Here is an 18023-nt window from a genome sequence, read left to right on the forward strand (position 1 = left end):
CTAATCACATGGAGCCACTGAGACCAACTATTTATTATGAAAAAAAAATAAAACAATCCTCACAACCAGATTGAGGGATTGGGCAACCTCTTGGAACTAGGGGTGCAACTCGGGTTAGGTTCCACTTGGAAAAGAGTTGGGTTCAGGTTGAGGGATTGGGCAACCCGACCCGAGTGAAACCTGGCATTTTTAATCATTTCTTTTACTAAGCTTAAAAGTCGGGTTTGCGGGATGAACTTGGGTCGGGTCGAGTTGGGAAAAAATGGTTCCTTGGGTTGGGTTGGGTTGAACCTCGTGGGGTTGGAAGTCGGGTCAGGTCGCGTTCGGATTGGGGTTGAGTTGCACCCATTTCCATACGTTGATATTTCACCCCCTCTGCAGTATGCATTCGCCCCCTTTATCGCGAACATGGGGCAACTTTAACGCTTTCTGACGTCAAATCACGTTAAAATTGGGGCGAATGCATACTAGAGGGGGGGCTGAAAATATATCATCGCCCAATCAATCACAAAATAACAGATGGCTTATCTGTCCAGTCTAAAAGAAGAAACGTAAAAAATCCTTAGAAGTGTAGAATAAGAAACAAAAAATATTGGCCTCGAAACCCAGATCGAAGAAGAAAATATAATTGAGAGAGCATCAATCCAAGGGATATCGTTAGGGTATATCAGAGTTCTTCAACCCCAGGTAATTTCCTCGAAATCTCTTCCTATATCCCATTTCTCCTTTCTCTTTAGGGTTTACGAGAATTTTTTGTTTGATTTGTTTCGTTTTGGTGAAAATCCCATACTTCTTTCCCAACTTTCTGTTTGATTCCATGTGGTTTTGTTATTATCTCCCCATCTGTGCAAACCATCCTTTCCGTTTATGTTATAAACTCACAATAACTTGGGCCCAAAAGTGATGTTTCTCTTTTTATCGTTAGGGTTTGAGAGGATTTATTGCTCGATTTGTCTCGTTTTGGTGAAAATATTGTTGAAAGGCGTGGTTTCCTTGAATTATGCTCGTATATCCCATTTCTCCTTTCCCGTTAGGGTTTGTGAGGATTTATTGTTTGATTTGTTTTGTTTTGGTGAAAATCTAATAGAAGAATAGCAGAAGAAGAAGATGTTTTTCATTGATGCCCAAATAAAAGATTACAGCTTGTTTTCATCATAAAGACTTTCCTACCCAATATAGATCTCCTACTGAAAATAGCATAAGGCAACTACTATAAAATACCATTGCTGAATATAAAAGAGCGAAACTAAAAACATTCTTGCTCTACATAGAATAAGAAAACTACTAAAAATATTACAACGAAAATAGAAGGAAACGGCTAAAGATATGTTCGCATCAAAATCCCATACCTATGTCCATCTTTCTCTAAGTTCATGTTTGATTCACTGGGGTTTTGTTATTATCTCCCCATCTGTGCAAATGATCCTCTCCTTCATGTTATGAAGTCATTGCTGTTCTGAAGATCCATTTGTTGGAAATATTGTGGAAAGGCATGGTTTTACTGTTAATAGTTTGGGCTCAAAAGTGATGTCTTTTCCTCTTATGAATGGTCTTTATTGCTTCAATTATTAAATACTTTTTTAGGCTCTACGGGCACGTTCAATGTTATTCCAAATTTCATTCTAAGTTTAGTATTTTTGTTTTGTGGCTATATAGAGTGATGAACTATACCGACCAGTCAAACCAATCAGTGGTTGGAAAAATTGAGACATGCTATATTGCATACTAATTCATTTGGTTTCTCTTCACCCTGTATAAAATTAACTTCAAAACAATTGAATACTATGAAAAGCCTTTCCATATTTTGTGTAGTGTAGTTCATTTCTTGGTTTTAAATTTCAGCCGAAACATTCGGCTGCTACCAATACAAAATCCACCTTGATTCTGGAAGATACTAGGTTTCGCTAGAAATTTTGGGATTTTGTTAATATTTCGGTTGAAATATGCAAAACATGCAACTTTCGAATAAAAAAAAAAAAGCAAAGTTTTTTGTTGAAATATCAACATTTCGACAAAAACCTTGATAAAATCAACTCCTCTCACAGAAAAGAGAAGAACAACGAGATTCCTCTAAGATATTTCTAAAAAGGGCAAAAAAGAAAAAGAAAAACCAGTGGCGAAGAATCTTACATGAATTTAGGCCGTGACTTCGTACCGAAATGGCGAAATGGTTTTGTGATTTTACAAGAATTCAGTCAAAATTCCGTATCAAAACCGAAACGTTTTCATATTGATTGTGACCGAAATTGAAATTTAGAACCGTGGGTCATTTATAACTTTTGTCAAATAGATCTTAGTCGAACCATTTACAATTTTCCAAGATTTCAATTGAGCCATAGGATTTGAATTGAAAATTAGGAGGATTATTGTGGTCGCAAAATTTTGAATTTAAATAGACTGTCACCACTTTATTTTTTTGTTTTCAACATCTTCTTTATCTCTCTTAAACATTACAACCGTTGTTTTGGAAAAGGGAAATGATATCAGCACTGTCATGTTTTGATCTTTCCACGGTCTTAGCTTGTCTTTTCTATTTTAATTGGCTTGTAAGAACTTTTTGGGAACTGTAATACCCTTTTGACAGCCCTTTAAATACTAAAAGACAAGAAGTTTTAGCGGAAATATCAAAAGTCAAAACATGGAAGTGTTGATATCATTTCCGTTGTAAATTCTTATGATTTATTATTCAAATTAAACCTTTCGGATTTTTACTTGAATTGTATTATTGAACCTAAATTTATATGAATGTTATAATTTTTTTAAATGGTAAAGATTGATATTAATAAAAAATAAAAAAAGGAAATAAACTGGAAACCCTGCGACCGAGATGGTCAACACAATAGAAGAGAAGAAAAAAAAGATAAAAAGGGAAAGATACAACCAGCATATGCCGTTACGGAGGGAAATAATCAAACATTTCTAAACCCTCCTTAGATATCCTTGCCCTAGCTAGCCAATCGGCATCGCTATTTGTCGATCTGCTGATATGCTGGAAGGAAATGGATGAGCCGGCTACACAATCTGCAATCTCGTACTGTGTAAATCTCCATGGTGAGGCGTGTGACCCCTTAAGCCACCTTATCATGTTAATAGAGTCTCCCTCTACTATGACTTGATCCATAATGCTATTCTCAGGCTACCCGATAACCTGTAGGATCGCTCTAACCTCCACCTCATTGGAGTCCACTATCCCTTTTGGGCCTGTAAAAGCCCACCTCGTGGACCTGCCGTCATCCCTGAGAACACATCCAATTCCAGCAGGTATAGGATTTCCAATGCCAGATACGTCAAATTTAAGCTTTAGTTGTCCCAAGCCCCACGTCTCCCAATCCCGTGAAATCATGTTCACCTGCTCCGAACTAACACAAGTCTCTTTCCATCCATTACATAGATCGAATACTGGGAAAGACTTGAAACTTAGAAGGGTTTTCACCCATGATATGGTTGGAGCTACACCTTTCAACAAAATGAAGCGAGCACTCTTCACAAAGCCTCTAAATAATCTAGCATTCCGTTCTTTACGAAGCACCCAAATCATGGCAAGCAATGTCACATTTCATAGGATTTTCCCTTTCTTCCTTCATGGGACAAGTGTCCAACCTTCGTAGAGATCGATGAGTTTAGAGGGAAAGACCCTGCCATTAAAAAAAGAAATAAAAGAGGGAAAGATCCACGGCATGCCAAATCTGCACAAAACATGAGTAAAATGGTGGGACCTACGCACCCCATCAAAACCTTAGGTGTAAAATGGTGGGTTCCACGCTAATAAAAATTTTATATACAAAAAGTTTTCTATAGAAAATCTTTCATTGAAAAAATCTAACCTCCGCTTCATTCGAGTCCGCCATTCCAATAAGGCCTTAGAAGGCCCACCGTTTAACACCCAGGTTACCCTTTAGAAGACCACCTACTCCGCTTGGTCCAAGATTGCCAAGACTGGAACCATCAAAGATCAATTTTAGGGGCCCGGGGTTTGGAGGATCCCATTCTGGTGAGGGCACCAACCTCTCCTCATACCTAAAGCAAATATCTCTCCAACCCTGCCACAATTGATGAGCAAATACAAACCTAAAACTCGTAAGGGATTTAGCTCATGCAATGGACAAGGCAATCACTTTTACATATATGAAATGAGGTGACATAGCTTTGCCTTTGAAAACCAGGGCATTCCTTACTTTCCACAGAGCCCATAAAGTGGCGAGTAGAACCGCTTCCCAAAGAGTCTTCCCTTTAGAATGCAAGGGCACACACGCCCACTCTTCCAAAAGATTGATCACTGATTTGGGAAAGCCCACACCAAGCCAAATCTACTCAAGATCGCCCCCCATACTTCTCTAGCCGTGCTACGTGCAAAAACTTATGATCCACTGTTTCCCCAGCTTGTACACACAGGGCACGGTGGTCCACTATCAACCGCTTACACAACTTCTCTACCATGAGGATCTTGTTTTGAAAAGCAGTCCAAGCAAATGCATTAACCTGTGGTGGCACTAGAATGCCCTACACCCGGGCTATGAGCGAGGAGCCCGGGCTCATAGCCAAATGAGCGTATAATGATTTGACACTAAAAATCCCAGAGGAGCATCGTATCCAAACCCGTTTATCTTCGCCTGCCCTTTTTATGTAGTAGGCCTCTAGCGTCTCTGTATAAAACTTGCCACCCAATCCACTTCCCCGTTGAAGAAATTTCTTCTGAACCTTCCACAGCTTATATCTAACAACCACTCAGCCTTTGTCATGGAGAGGCAGTTCTTTGATAGCGCGCTAACTGCAAATGAGGTTGTGAACCACTATGTAAAGGAGGAGGAGAAGGCCATATTATGTAAACTGGACATGGAGAAGGCTTATGACCGGGTGGAGTGGAATTACCTCCTTTATTTATTGAGAAGGATGGGTTTTGGGAGTTGGTGGTGCTCTTGAATTAGTAGGTGTATTTCTTCAGCTTGGTACTATGTTCTCATTAATGGCTCGCCTAAAGGCTTTTTCAATTCATCGTGTGGTTTTAGGTAGGGGATCCCCTCTCCCCTTTCCTATTTGTGATTATTGCAGAGACCCTCGCTGGGCTGATGGAAAGAGGCAAAGAGCTAAATCTAATTGAAGGCTTTAAGCTGGGAGAGTAGCACCATGGTTTTAACTTTCGGTGGAGACCGAAATTGAGAAATTTCGAATTTCGGCATCAATTTCGGATTTCGGTAGGGACCGAAATTTCGGATTTCGGTATGGACCGAAATTGAGAAATTTCAGATTTCGGCATCATTTTCGGCCGAAATGACCGAAATTTCTGTTTAAAGTTTCGTTTTCGGTAGAGGCCGAAACCGAAACCGAAACCGAAATTTCAATCCTTGAGTAGCACATGGTGGTTTCATATCTACAATTTGCATATGATACTTTGATCTTTAGGTCGTCGGAAGAGGAGAAAGTTCTTAATCTCAAGGTGATTTTAAGGTGTTATGAGCTGATCAGAGGCGAGAGATCAAACTTCAGTAAATCAAGGCTGATTGGTATTAACACCTAGGAGGAGGCAATCATTGAGCTGATGAGGGTTCTTGGTTGCAGGGTAGATAAATTCCCATCACACACACACACACACATATATATATATATATATATATATATATATATATATATATATATATATATATATATAAGTAAAGCGGAATCCTCTACGCCGTGGTGCTGCCACGTGTCAGCCCCTCCTCATCCCGCAATTTTAAAAAGTCTCAATTCCAAAAGACTCACGTAATTTTCTCTTCCCTAAATAATCGCCATAAATAAAGCACAAAATGAGTATGAATTCCTATCTATCCTTTCATATTCTCCCTAGATAAAAACGTATCTACAATTAGATTTTAAAACTTTCACTAACGATTTTAAATAGAATTCTCCTCTCCATTAACGTCAATTCTCCTCCATAAACGTCTCCCACGATTTGATATTAATGGGACTCTTTAGCATTCATTTTCTTTACTCACTTTCCTTCTTGGATTTAGATATTTGTTAGGGTCTTTTTGGAATCCCTCTCTATTTTAAGCTTATCTCTTTTGGAAACATTTATTTATGGCAAGCTTCCTCCTAACTTTTGGTATTCCTTCTAATTCTCATTTTCCGTTCTCCAATTCCATTTAACTAGGTTATTACTAAAAACTCCCATTTTCATATATTTTCCTAATTTCTCAAAAAGGAACTATAATGCACTATTAATTAGGAAATAAATAAGGAATTTCTACTTATCCCTACGTTTCAACTCTCTACATCCCTTTTTCAGCCATTTGAAGCTCATCCTTTTGAAAGGGAAAGACTAAATTTTTAGAATTTTTGCGTGTTCGTCCAAAAGATCACCCGAAAGCTAAAAGGTACCTAAAATCCTGATTAGTTGTGAATATACAGTTTAATTTCTACAATCTCACATTTTTTTTATGTAAGTTTTTTTATTAGGATACTTGCCCGTGTTTTATCTCTTTATAATGGGAGTTTAATTTATTTAGAATCGATTCTAACACAAGTGAGTACCTTTTTTTTCCATGTCTCAGATTCGCCATATTTCCTTAGTCATGCTTCTTATTTTTAATTTAATGCTAGATATATTTATTTTATTTGTTCTGTTTTTCTTTCTTTTTGTTGCTGTAGTAATTTTCGTTTTCTTTTGGATTTGAGAATTGATTTATGAGTCCAAAAATGATTATTGAATTTCAGATGCTCTTAGAAGTGAAAGGATGCTAACCTTTGAAATGTTTGTTATGAGTCAAACTTGAGCAAGGTAGATCCGTAGATACGGCAACAAAGAGGCTGCAAGTGATTCAATGTCTGAATGCATTGAGGCCTTTTCATGCGGGTCATTCAAGGGGTTTTGATTGAACGCTTTAAAAAAACATGTTTACATAGAATGCTTTAAAAATTCCATTTGTAGCTTGCTTTCTAATTTTGGTATTCTAAAATAATTTCCAATCCAACACATTCATCCCATTACCTATCTTCTCTTCCATACTTTCTCTTCATTTTTTTTCCGTTCTAACTTGGTACCAATTTTATGCCCTCATTTTTCCGCAAGGATTAATTTCATATCAGTCTTAAATTGATTGAACCTTTTTATATTACACTTTTTTTTTAATTTTAACCCGTGCATTAATAACCTGTATTTTTTTTTACCGATTGTGAGTCCGAACCTGATTATTGGACTAAAAAATTCAACCTGATTATTGGACTCAAAATTAAACGTAATTTTGAATGGAAAACTGATTATTGTACTCAAATTTAAGTTTACTTTTGAGACCAATAATCATTTCACGACTCACAATTAGTTCTCAAAATCCAAAAAAAAACATGGCATAAGTACACTTATGTATTCATTGCGGCTGGACTCTCGCAAGAGGAGATGGAGGGAGCTTAATTAGTTTCTATATGTGATTTTCGAAATCCTAACATCTACATGGAGCAATGACTTTCAGTTTTTTTTCTCTTAAGGCAGATTCTTCAATTGTCTCTTCTCAGCCTTTTACATTCGTAAGTAGCTGATTGTGGAATTGGGTTCGTTGATATTAGTGCTTCAAAAGGTGCAAAGAAACTCTTTCAATCTTTGATACTATGTTCTCCAATTTATGTAATTCTTATGTGTTTCTACTTGGTTCTTTCATGTGTCTCCAATTTATTCATGCCATGCTATGAATCTGATTTGACAAATTCTTTAATGGCAGTTTACTTTTAGGAAAATGATTTTTCGCACCCCCGTAGGATAATATGCACCCGTTTTAACCTAATTTGACGTCAAAAAGTGTCGAAAGAGCTCTCCATTTCTCTCTAGATATCTCTCGACAACTCTTTCTCTAATCGATTTTCCCTTTTATTTTTCTAGGGTGAACTTCTCTTGAAATTTTCTCTATATCTTCTTATGAATGTTTCTTCTTTCTTTAAAAAAAAAAAACAAATGTTATAAAGCTTTCTTTTTTAGCTATAAATCTCTTTTTTTTCGGCCGCCCCGTGCATCGCACGGGACTGCAACTAGTTTTACTTAGTAGGGAGAGATGGGGAGACTGAAAAAGAAAGCATGGGACCCAATTGTAGAGAGGGTGGAGCCCCGGTTGGACCCTTGGAAGCGCAATTTGGTCTCATTGGGAGGTAGGATAAGTGGATAACCTTAATCAAGGTTGTCTTAGCCATCATTCCCGTTTATAGCCATCATTCCCTTTTACTATCTATCAGTATTCCAATGCCCCATGAGCAAGATTCACAAAATTGAGCAGATTCAAAGAAGGTTTTTATGGGGCGGTTCCAATCAAAGGAGAAAGTTCCACCTTGTTAGTTGGAGGGAGGTTTGCAGGCCTATATAGTCAGGCGGAGTGGGCATTAGAAGCTTGGAAAATGTTAATAAACCTCTTTTGGGAAAATGGCTCTGGTGATCTGAAGAGGAAAGGCTTCATTTGTGGACTAGGGTGATTGAAGCAATTTATGGGCTGAGCCGGGTCACTGGTTGTCAGAGGACAGATTCAGATGTAGTGGAGTGACAGTGTGGCGGGATATATTCGAACAAAAGAAAAGCCGTTTTATTGAAGGCCGGTTCAAGAACTAAGTTAACAACTGGCAAGAATACCCTCAGCGCTCTATTCATTTGAGCTGACTTTTTGTTACTGAAACCGACTTTCTCGCCCGCGAATTTGTAGAGGAAAAACTCTTTGAAAAAAATGTCTTGGAAAAAAGCATATAACGAAGGAAACGAACATGTGTGTGTGTGTGTTTTTCTAGTCTGCCGACTAGAGATCATTCTCTAGTCCGGCGACCAAAAACACTTGGGCCCCACATTTTTTGTGGTGATCTAAGGCATTCATTTGATAGGCCCCATCATAGATAGGGTGTCCACAAAAAATCAGCTTCATAGGATCATCTTAACCCTTCCATTTGTGAAGCTAAAAAAATGGACAGATTTGTGCTGATTTATAGCCGTCCATTTTAAGCTCCACAAATCACAGGGTTGGAATGATCCTATGGAGCTGATTTTTTGTGGACACCCTCTCTATGTCAGGGCCCATCAAATGAATGCTTTGCATCACGCAAATAAGGTGGGACCCATGTTTTTTATTCGCCGGACTAGAGAATGATCTCTAGTCGGCAGACTAGAAACACTTTTCTCATGTAATATATATATATATATATATTCCCTTGCTTCGGGAGAGGCCTTTGGCTTGTGTAACAAGTAGTTCTTTTCTGTTGTGCTAATGCATTTCTTACTATTGCTCCAATGGTTGTGTAGATTCAATATTGTGTATTTGTGTTGCTTCATATATACTGTCCTAACAAGTAAACCTGTTGTGATCTGCAGTAGACATTCCTTGTGGCATCTGGTCCTTTTTTTACCATTAATGCATGGCTAAATCTGAAGGAAGAGTCTCATTTTCTTCACTCTCTAAGCTTGATAAAGAGAATACTAAAGGTCACTATGATGATGACTACGAACCTGATGTCTGGGTTGCTCCTGAGGGCAGAAGTCCTTGCCTATCAGGGTCTATGTCCTTGAAACAGAATTATCCTTATCCATCATCTCTCGAGTCTGACTTTCTTGATGGAGATTATGATTCAAGTGAGGATCCATGTATTTCTATGCAGCCTAAAATTCCTCCAGAAGTGAATTTAAAAAATGTTATAGGTGGGATATTAGCAATTCTGACAGGCCAAAACAAAGGTCCCATTGGTATTGAAGGTCATGGGAATTCTCTTTCAAATATGTCATTTCTTGGATCCGGAAAGAATGGAGATAGTTTCTTGCATTCATCAGTTTACATACCAAGTGCACCCCCACTGCTCGAGCCAGATACTATACATTACAGTGCTTATAGAGAGGTCTTGGAAGCAGACCCCCCTGAGTGGTTGCCAGATAGTTCTTCTAAGATCTGCATGCAGTGCACTTCTCCTTTCACGCCCCTTACTCGTGGAAGGCATCATTGTAGATTCTGTGGAGGTATTTTCTGTAGAGTATGCACAAAGGGAAGATGTTTGTTACCCATTAAGTTCAGAAAGAGGGACCCTCAGAGGGTGTGCGACACTTGCTATGATAGGCTTGATCCATTGCAAGGCGTATTGATCAACTCCATCAGCAATGCTATGCAGGTAGCTAAGCATGATGTGATGGATTGGACGTCTATGAGAGGGTGGTTAAATACACCTGTGGGATTATCTATGGAGCATGATATATACAAGTCAGCAAATGCTTTGAGGAGTTACTGCCAGGTGCATCTTTTCTTCAGATCACAGTTCGTTTTGTGAATTTCACCTGCTGAGTTCTTTGTTAGAAAGTTTGGATGAGGGTTTTTATGGAGGTCACATTTTCAAATGTTGGAGCAATCTGTATGATTCTACTAGTAGATTTGCATGAACTTCATGTGTATTTTAGGGTTTCTATTCCTTTACTTGAAATATGCAGGTTATTAGGTTGAATCCTGAGAGATCCATACCCGCGGCAGTCTTAAAAGGAGCTAAAGGACTGGCCATTTTAACGGTTGCTAAAGCAGGCATGCTTCTTACCTACAAACTTGGAACTGGTCTGGTAGTTGCTCGAAGGGCAGATGGATCTTGGTCTGCACCCTCTGCCATACTCTCTCTTGGCTTAGGATGGGGAGCACAGGTAGAAATACAATAAGCATATACATTTTTTATGTTCAGATTTATTCTAGCAATTTTGGGTCATATGAAGCCAAAAATAAAATAAATAAATAAATAAATAAAAAAGGGTCATATGAAATGTTTAAGAACCCACTTAGTCACTAATCTGCATGTTAAACCCAGAAGAATCATATTTCACGTTTTTTTAATTTTTCATGAAAATTTGCTTTTTTTATCCTTTGTTATCTCGCACTATTTTTTCCAGTAGGTGTGAATAGTGTTTAAAGTTGCGAAGCAGCCCAACAATCATTAAGATGTTAAAGCACAAATGAGCAAACACTGTAATAAAATGTCCTGTTTCTGGCTTCTGTTATCTCAACTATGTATGAAAAATTCGGCTAAATCAATATTCAAGTCCTGATTTGTTACACACATGAACGACATTATTTTCTTACATTAAAAAAAAACATTATTTTCTCATTTCTGCATAATTGTACAGATCGGAGGTGAGCTGACAGACTTTATCATTGTGCTCCATGATTCTAAAACTGTGAAAACATTTAGTAGTCGCATGCATTTTTCTCTTGGGGCTGGTTTGAGTGCTGCGGCAGGACCCGTAGGAAGAGTGCTGGAAGCAGACCTCCGAGCTGGAGATGCAGGATCTGGCATGTGTTATACTTACAGTTGCAGTAAAGGTGATATTACTTAATGTGCTCCTTTTTTTTTTTTTAAAGATAACGATTTTATTTCATAAAGAGAGATACATTCCATAGGGACAAAAGATGTCCCCGTAATGGTTACATGATATCGAAGACCCAAATTAACAACCAACAGAGGGAGTTTTAACTCCAGCACTAAGGGCACCTTGACAGTAACTGTAGTTTCCGTGCGTGTCACTCCCTCCTTTGCCAAACTATCTGCCAGAGAATTTGCAAAACGTCTCATATGTGTTATCTGTGGCTGTATGATCTGTATTATGTCACGAATCTCGTCTATGATAGAAGCCAGTGGCCGTATGATCCGTATTACTTAATGTGCTCTCAATTGCTTGCCATGCTATATATTTCTATTTGAACATTTTCAAGCACCTGGTGGGCCGGTGTTGGATATCATTAGTAAAAAAATGATGAGGATTTATTGCACTTTATGATTTGAGAGTTGGGCTAAAATATATATTTTATAGATTTTTTTTTTTGTTGAAGTTTACCGCTAAAATATAAAGTTGGGCTAATATATTTTGTTATAGATGTTAGGCTAGCTAAAAAGGATAACTATACAGAAGTTTAGGGTATGAACTATGAAGAAACTAGGGGTGCAACTCGAAAAAAGGTCGGGTTGAGTTCGGGTTCGGGTTGACTTTTCCCAACCCGGGTTGAGTTTGGGTCTGGTTCAGGTTGACTTTTCCCAACCCGGGTTGAGTTTGGGTTGAGGGTTTGGCAACCCGACCCGAGTGAAACCCGCCATTATTTATGATTTTTTATTTTTTTTCAAGCTTAAAATATTGGATCGGGTTGGAAAAAAAGGGTTCCTCGGGTCGGGTCGGGTCGAGCCTCGTCGGGTTGGAAATCGGGTCAGGTCCGGGTTGGAAAAATGGGTTCCTCTGGTCGGCCCAACCTGACCCGAGTTGCACCCCTAGAAGAAACCTAGAAATTGGGGAAGTATGTATGGGCATGGCCTGGAAATCTTATTTTGTGTGCTTATATTTTTATGTGGACCCTTGGCTTTTTGATAACTGGTGCGGTGTTATGTTCAAAACTAAATCGCAGGTGCCTTTGTGGGAGTTTCGTTGGAAGGCAATTTCGTTGCAACTAGGATGGATACCAATTTACGCTTCTATGGCGATCCATATCTTACTACTACTGACATTCTTATTGGGACAGTAGACAGACCCAAGGCTGCGGAGCCCTTATACTCTGCGCTGGAAGACCTCTACTCAAAGCTATAAGATGTTAGCATTAACTGGAGCAACGATCGGCCATCTCTCACATAAGTAACACACCTCATGGGAATCAAACCTGGTTTTTCTTATTACATTCTCACGGATATTCTATTTGGACTTCTGCTAGCACTTCAGATTCTGGTCAGCCCATATGCGAATTGGGTTGTAAAAATGGCTTATTTTTCTTCTCTTTTTCGCTGCTTGTGCTGTGTCTTGCTCCTTGCCTCTTCTGGTAAATATGGGTTCAACTACATCAGTCACCAGCCTCACTTTTCATAATTCTGCAACATCTGCATCAAATTATTTACTTTCAGAAATGTAAATCCAAGTGCTTTTCATTGTTCTGATTGGTTACAAATTTACAATGCTCATGGCTAAAGACATTGTACAGATATTTTACAGGTATTCTTCTGTGTATATATTCCCTGATACGATTAAATTTAGATAAATTATTGGATTGCCCCAACTTAAAACTATTTACGTGGGTGGCCTTGTGCCTGCTATGCCCCTTTCTAAAGAAATAAGATTAAGACAGTTTCTTCTGGCCTAATCTACACAGCCTGTGCTCCCCATGAACAGTACCAAAGATCAATTGGTCGGGATCATTTGATACAATGACAAAATCACTGCCACATGCCTACCTGGTGCTCCTCTTGATGATGATCCTTTATCTCGTCCATACACATCACTGTGAATGGTAATTGGAACTGGTGATCCAGTGGAGCCCATTGTAGATGATCTACAATAAAAAAGTTGGTTCTTATTTTGAAATGTGATTATTTAATTTAATCTTATTTTCAGAGAAATTATATGATGAAGTGCCATATGAACATGTACCCATCATCCCATCGTTGATGTTTGATTCAACAGCAGCTCACTTTTTGAGGAGATGCTGTTGGATCAAATATCAAGCGTGGTGACATACCACCGTAACCGAATAACCGAACCGAATTGGTTTGGTCGGTTCGGTTTTTTCCTTTTTTGGTTCGGTTTCGGTTATTTTTTTTGGAAATTCTTTGGGTTCAGTTATCTAAAAAAATTCGGCAAACCGAATAACCGAAATTATGAATAAACCCATTATTTTTTTGAAAAAAAAGGTGTTATATGGGCACTCCGTAGGATGATCAAAACCATCCATTTGATTGATCACAACTTAATTAGGTTGTGCTCAAAAAATCATTTCGATAGGATGATCCTAGCCCTCTGATCCAAACCGAAATATTGCCTTTTTTTCTCTTTTTCTCCCACTATTCGGTTATAACCGAATAATCGAATTTTTAATCGGTTTGGTTTCAGTTCATTTTTTGGAAACCTTGGTAACCGAAATTATTTCGGTTATCAAATTTCGGTCTATTTGGTTTGGTCATAACCGAACGAACACCCCTACATCAAGGTCTCTTTTGAAGCCATTAAGTATATCATTTATAAACTATTGTAAACGTTATTTGCCAATGATATAAATAGGAAAACTTGGGTGGTCACCCAAGATTATCTAAAACCTTATAATATATCTCTTTAGTTCATAAATATCTTGTAAGTGCACATTTCTTTATAATCATATGAGATTTAATTTTGCTAATTAGTCCCTGGTTTATAAAAATTGGCTAATTGGCTGTTAAAAATTACTAATTATAAAAAAAGTTTGGATTTTGGAGAATTATTTCCAATTAAATCATCCCATTACCCAATTTCCGTCATATGCTGTTAGCTACTATTTTTATGATTATGACCATGGTTTAAAATATCGGTTACGGTACCAATTTCGAACCCCTGAAATTTCGGTCAAATTTGGTAATAATTAAAAAAGCTTATTTAATTCCGAAATTCTAAAATTTGGGATCGAAATTCTAAGATTTCGGCCGAAATTTTGTAACGTTTCTTTTTATCTTTTTTTTTTTTTTTTCAAAAATAGCATTTTCTTGAAATTTCTGACCGAAATTCTCGAAATTCCAAAATTTTGGTAAAGGCCGAAATTCGAAATTTCGCTAAATTTCGGTTTCGGTCCCCACCGAAGTCTAAAATTTAGGATTTCGGTCGAAATTTAAAACTACGATTATGACTGTATCCTCATTTGAAATTAAAATCTCCCCTCTTCTCCTTTCACTACGCTTATCCCTTCAGTTCACTCGGGTATATCTCCCAATTACAAAAAGATAATTTTCATGCTGTGCCTGTTTAGCCCTCCCCAGACCCCGCAATGGCGGGAGCCTCGTGCACTGGGCCGCCCTTTTTTTTTGTTTATTTATACTATACATACAAATCCCTCTTTCTCCACTCCATTGGATCATTTGAGATTTATCTTTTAAATTCGAAACCTTCCCCTTCCCTTTCTCCAATGTCTCCTCGAAACTGAAAACCCACACCGACAATGCCGCCATGGAGATTCTAACACATGCTTTCAAAGGCTTCTAAGCGACATTGGAAATTATTGGCAGCCACCAACCAACTTCGTGTGCAATGGAAAGATGTCGCACTATGTATTGGGTTGTTATCTTTCCACAACTTGGAATAATATGTGGTGGCGTGGCAAGTGTATGCCCCTTTGAATCCACACTTAAAAAATTAGGCAACCTCACTAACTATACATAAGCGTAACCATTAAGCACTCAATATGCTTTTGCACCAAACCAGAGAGTCTGAACTCATTAACAAAGACTGGACTTAAAAAATATCTTCAACGACCTTCCCAAGAAACAGAGTATACATACTGTAAGGGAAATGATACTACAATATTTCATTTACATCTCATCACTCCAAGAATCTGACTTTCAACCATTTCTACCTTTGGAATTCTAGCTTCTGCACTCTAGGAAAAACTTCTCAATGCCTCCAACAACATTTAAAAGTGAAAGGTCACCAAGAATCAATAGGTTGATGACATTAGTGAAAAGAATAACAAAATGATCAACAACATTTGGCTAAGGGATATGGTATAATTTAGAGGGTTTAAGCTGGCTTGTGACATTGAAGTACCTCAAAGTCTTGATCCATTTATCCTGGTTTTTGAGGCGATGAATGGCGATCGTGTCCGGCGTTAACTCATGCGAGCATTTGTCCCCCTCGACATTTACAGGGTAATCGTACATGGCCGGCTTGGTGTTATATCTATTCTTTGCGCGGTGGCCCGCTGCAAACCATTCACCTAGAAGCTTGTCCTCTGTGCCCTTTGTATGATTTCTAGCAAAGTCCGAGGTCCGAATCCACTCCACCAAGTCCCAAGAGACTATGTACCCCATCCCGGCCATATAGTGACCGTATGGGTTCATCTCGTCACATGGGATCACAAAACCATAGTACATATCTTCCCTAGGCATGGGCCTAAGGGACTCCACAAGTTTGTCCAATCTAAAATAAATGTCGTCATCTGCCTTCATGACATAGTCGTAAGGATAGGCCTCACCATCGGAACTATCCAATATGTCAGGCAAGCTCGAAAAATATGTGTACGTCTTACCTGAGTTCATGTTCTCTGTGCAATTGAGGATGATAATATCATTGTAACGCATGATCTCAAGCGCCACAAGGACCAAATGATCATCCTTTGTAAGGTTGCAAAATACGAACTTCACGTCAATTTGGGCTTTTGTGGGTGTTTGAATGCCATAAACTTGGCGGAGAAGGTTGCGACGTGGGTATTGGTCCGGCAATGTTAGGATTCCGATGAGTAATCGAAAATCTGGCTGTGGGGAGGAAGATTTTTCATCTAGTGAGCGAGAGGTGGACTTGAAGTTTTGATAGCTGAAACTAGAGAAGAAGGTGGAGCGGCCGAGTGTCATTAGACTCTGGAGTTGGATTTCGCTCAAGCAAACGAAGATGCCCAGTACGGTGACTATGAGGAACGATGACAGTGTAAAGACGATCTTTATGAAGGAATATGATGATTCAAATTGCTTCATCTTCATTATCGGACCTTAGAACTTGTACATGGAAAGTGATACACTTATATACACATATATGTAGAGGGAGGGAGATGAAATGGCCTCCCTTTAGCATTCCAAGTCCAATTTCCACGTGGTTTCTAACTTTCACTTCGTAAAGCAATGGTTAGGAGTTTCGTGCTTTCTAGTCTTTCATCTTGACTTTTCTACGCTTAAAATTTAATGGACCAAAGTGCCCTATGCAACTAATGAATGTTTTAATTATGAGTTTAGTGGTGATGAGGATATTTTCGAAACTTTACATTTATCACAGCCATAGATCTCGCTCCCTAAACCGGGGTTTCGTAGTTTGCACTAGAAAGAGTGGCACACCCTTGCGTTGTGGTGGGACTAGACCTAACTTTTGGTAGAGAAATTATAGTTCCAACTTTATTCTTTCAAAGGCCGTTCGGTCAACCATTTAATGAATGAGTGAATTAGGCATATTTGCATTACTGAATACACTATATGCCATCGTGCAACTTATTAATAATACAAATATGGGATTTGCTAGGGACCATCGCAGAAGGCATTCCATACATACATGGGGCCTTCATTGCTTATTGTATGCAGATGATAACTAATACGCCAAAGGCTATATACCCCCCCTGTAGGATTATGCGCCCCCATGTTAACTTGATTTGAAGTCAAAAATCATTCTGCCCACAATTCCGTTAAAAGGGGCACATAATCCTACAGGGGAGGGGGTGAAAAAATCATCTCCCTTACAGGAAATAGAAATGATGAAGATGAATGCTATATCTTATATTATACTTAAAGATTAAACATATATAAAAAATATATACAATAATGGACACGCAAGAGGCTCTTTTGAAATGTATTTTCAATTAACAAAGGATTTAAATATATAGCTTGGGTGTTACCACGCGCAAATCAAGCTATACGAGATATCAAGCCACAAATTAGTTTTTCTTTATGTCTCAAATTTTATGCAAAATTCAACTATAAGCACGTCTAATATTATTTAAAAATAAATGAAAGCGTGACGTATGGCTTAATGCTTTGACGTTTACGGGCGCATTACGAGTCTAGGCGTTTTTTAAGCAACTAGATCGATTATCAGACGACCATCTTTCTTTATTTATATATACTAATTCCTTATTATTTTAAACTAAAAAAGAATATCACTGTTGTTCTTATATGACGTATGCACATATTTTTCCAAGAAAAATATAAGCGGCAAAAGAACAAGTTGGCACTACTTGTTCAATGATCCGTAACATTTATTTTCTAGGCTTTGCTACAGGTAAGCTTGGAGTGGAATCCAATCCGCCCCTGGATGATTCTAACCCCTTAGGTCCTGTTTGTTTTGGATTTTGATAACCGATTGTGAGCCCAAAACCAATCATTGGACTTGAAATTAAGTGTAAATTTGAGTCCTATAGTCGGTATTGGACTCACAATCAGTTCTTATAACCCAAATATAAACAAAGGCTTATTTAGCAGTCATTAAATGAAGGGAAATGATTTTAGCACTCTGTGTTTTGATAACCGAAACCGACTATAGGACTCAAAATAGAACTGACTAACCTTCCTTCAGCCTTGATGCTCAGTTAGTC

The 18023-nt window shown here is 38.3% G+C and overlaps 2 protein-coding genes across 4 annotated transcripts; one reads left to right on the forward strand and one right to left on the reverse strand.

Annotated features, from left to right (window-relative positions):
* Nucleotides 1-529: 529 nt before the first annotated feature.
* Nucleotides 530-13002, forward strand: LOC143879688 (uncharacterized). 3 transcript variants are annotated; one of them, XM_077382188.1, is made up of 6 exons: nt 530-687; nt 7466-7550; nt 9311-10215; nt 10409-10609; nt 11087-11282; nt 12354-13002. In XM_077382188.1, the coding sequence occupies exons 3-6, from the start codon at nt 9355-9357 to the stop codon at nt 12530-12532; spliced, it is 1437 nt and encodes a 478-aa protein (XP_077238303.1). In that variant the 5' UTR covers nt 530-687; nt 7466-7550; nt 9311-9354; the 3' UTR covers nt 12533-13002. The 3 variants fall into 3 exon arrangements, with proteins under 3 accessions (XP_077238303.1, XP_077238304.1, XP_077238305.1); XM_077382189.1 differs by having other exon boundaries at nt 542-687; nt 7462-7550; XM_077382190.1 differs by lacking the exon at nt 7466-7550 and having other exon boundaries at nt 544-687.
* A 2185-nt stretch (nt 13003-15187) lies between these two features.
* LOC143878365 (Galactosyltransferase family protein) lies at nt 15188-16491 on the reverse strand. The gene has a single exon (XM_077380658.1). It carries the CDS (start codon nt 16426-16428, stop codon nt 15445-15447), a length of 984 nt encoding a protein of 327 aa, XP_077236773.1. The 5' UTR covers nt 16429-16491; the 3' UTR covers nt 15188-15444.
* Between the last annotated feature and the right edge of the window lie 1532 nt (nt 16492-18023).

This window comes from Tasmannia lanceolata, unplaced genomic scaffold (assembly GCF_043159265.1).
Source record: "Tasmannia lanceolata isolate RefF3 unplaced genomic scaffold, GAP_Taslan_0.1 ptg000006l, whole genome shotgun sequence".
In the NCBI taxonomy this organism is placed as follows: domain Eukaryota; kingdom Viridiplantae; phylum Streptophyta; class Magnoliopsida; order Canellales; family Winteraceae; genus Tasmannia; species Tasmannia lanceolata.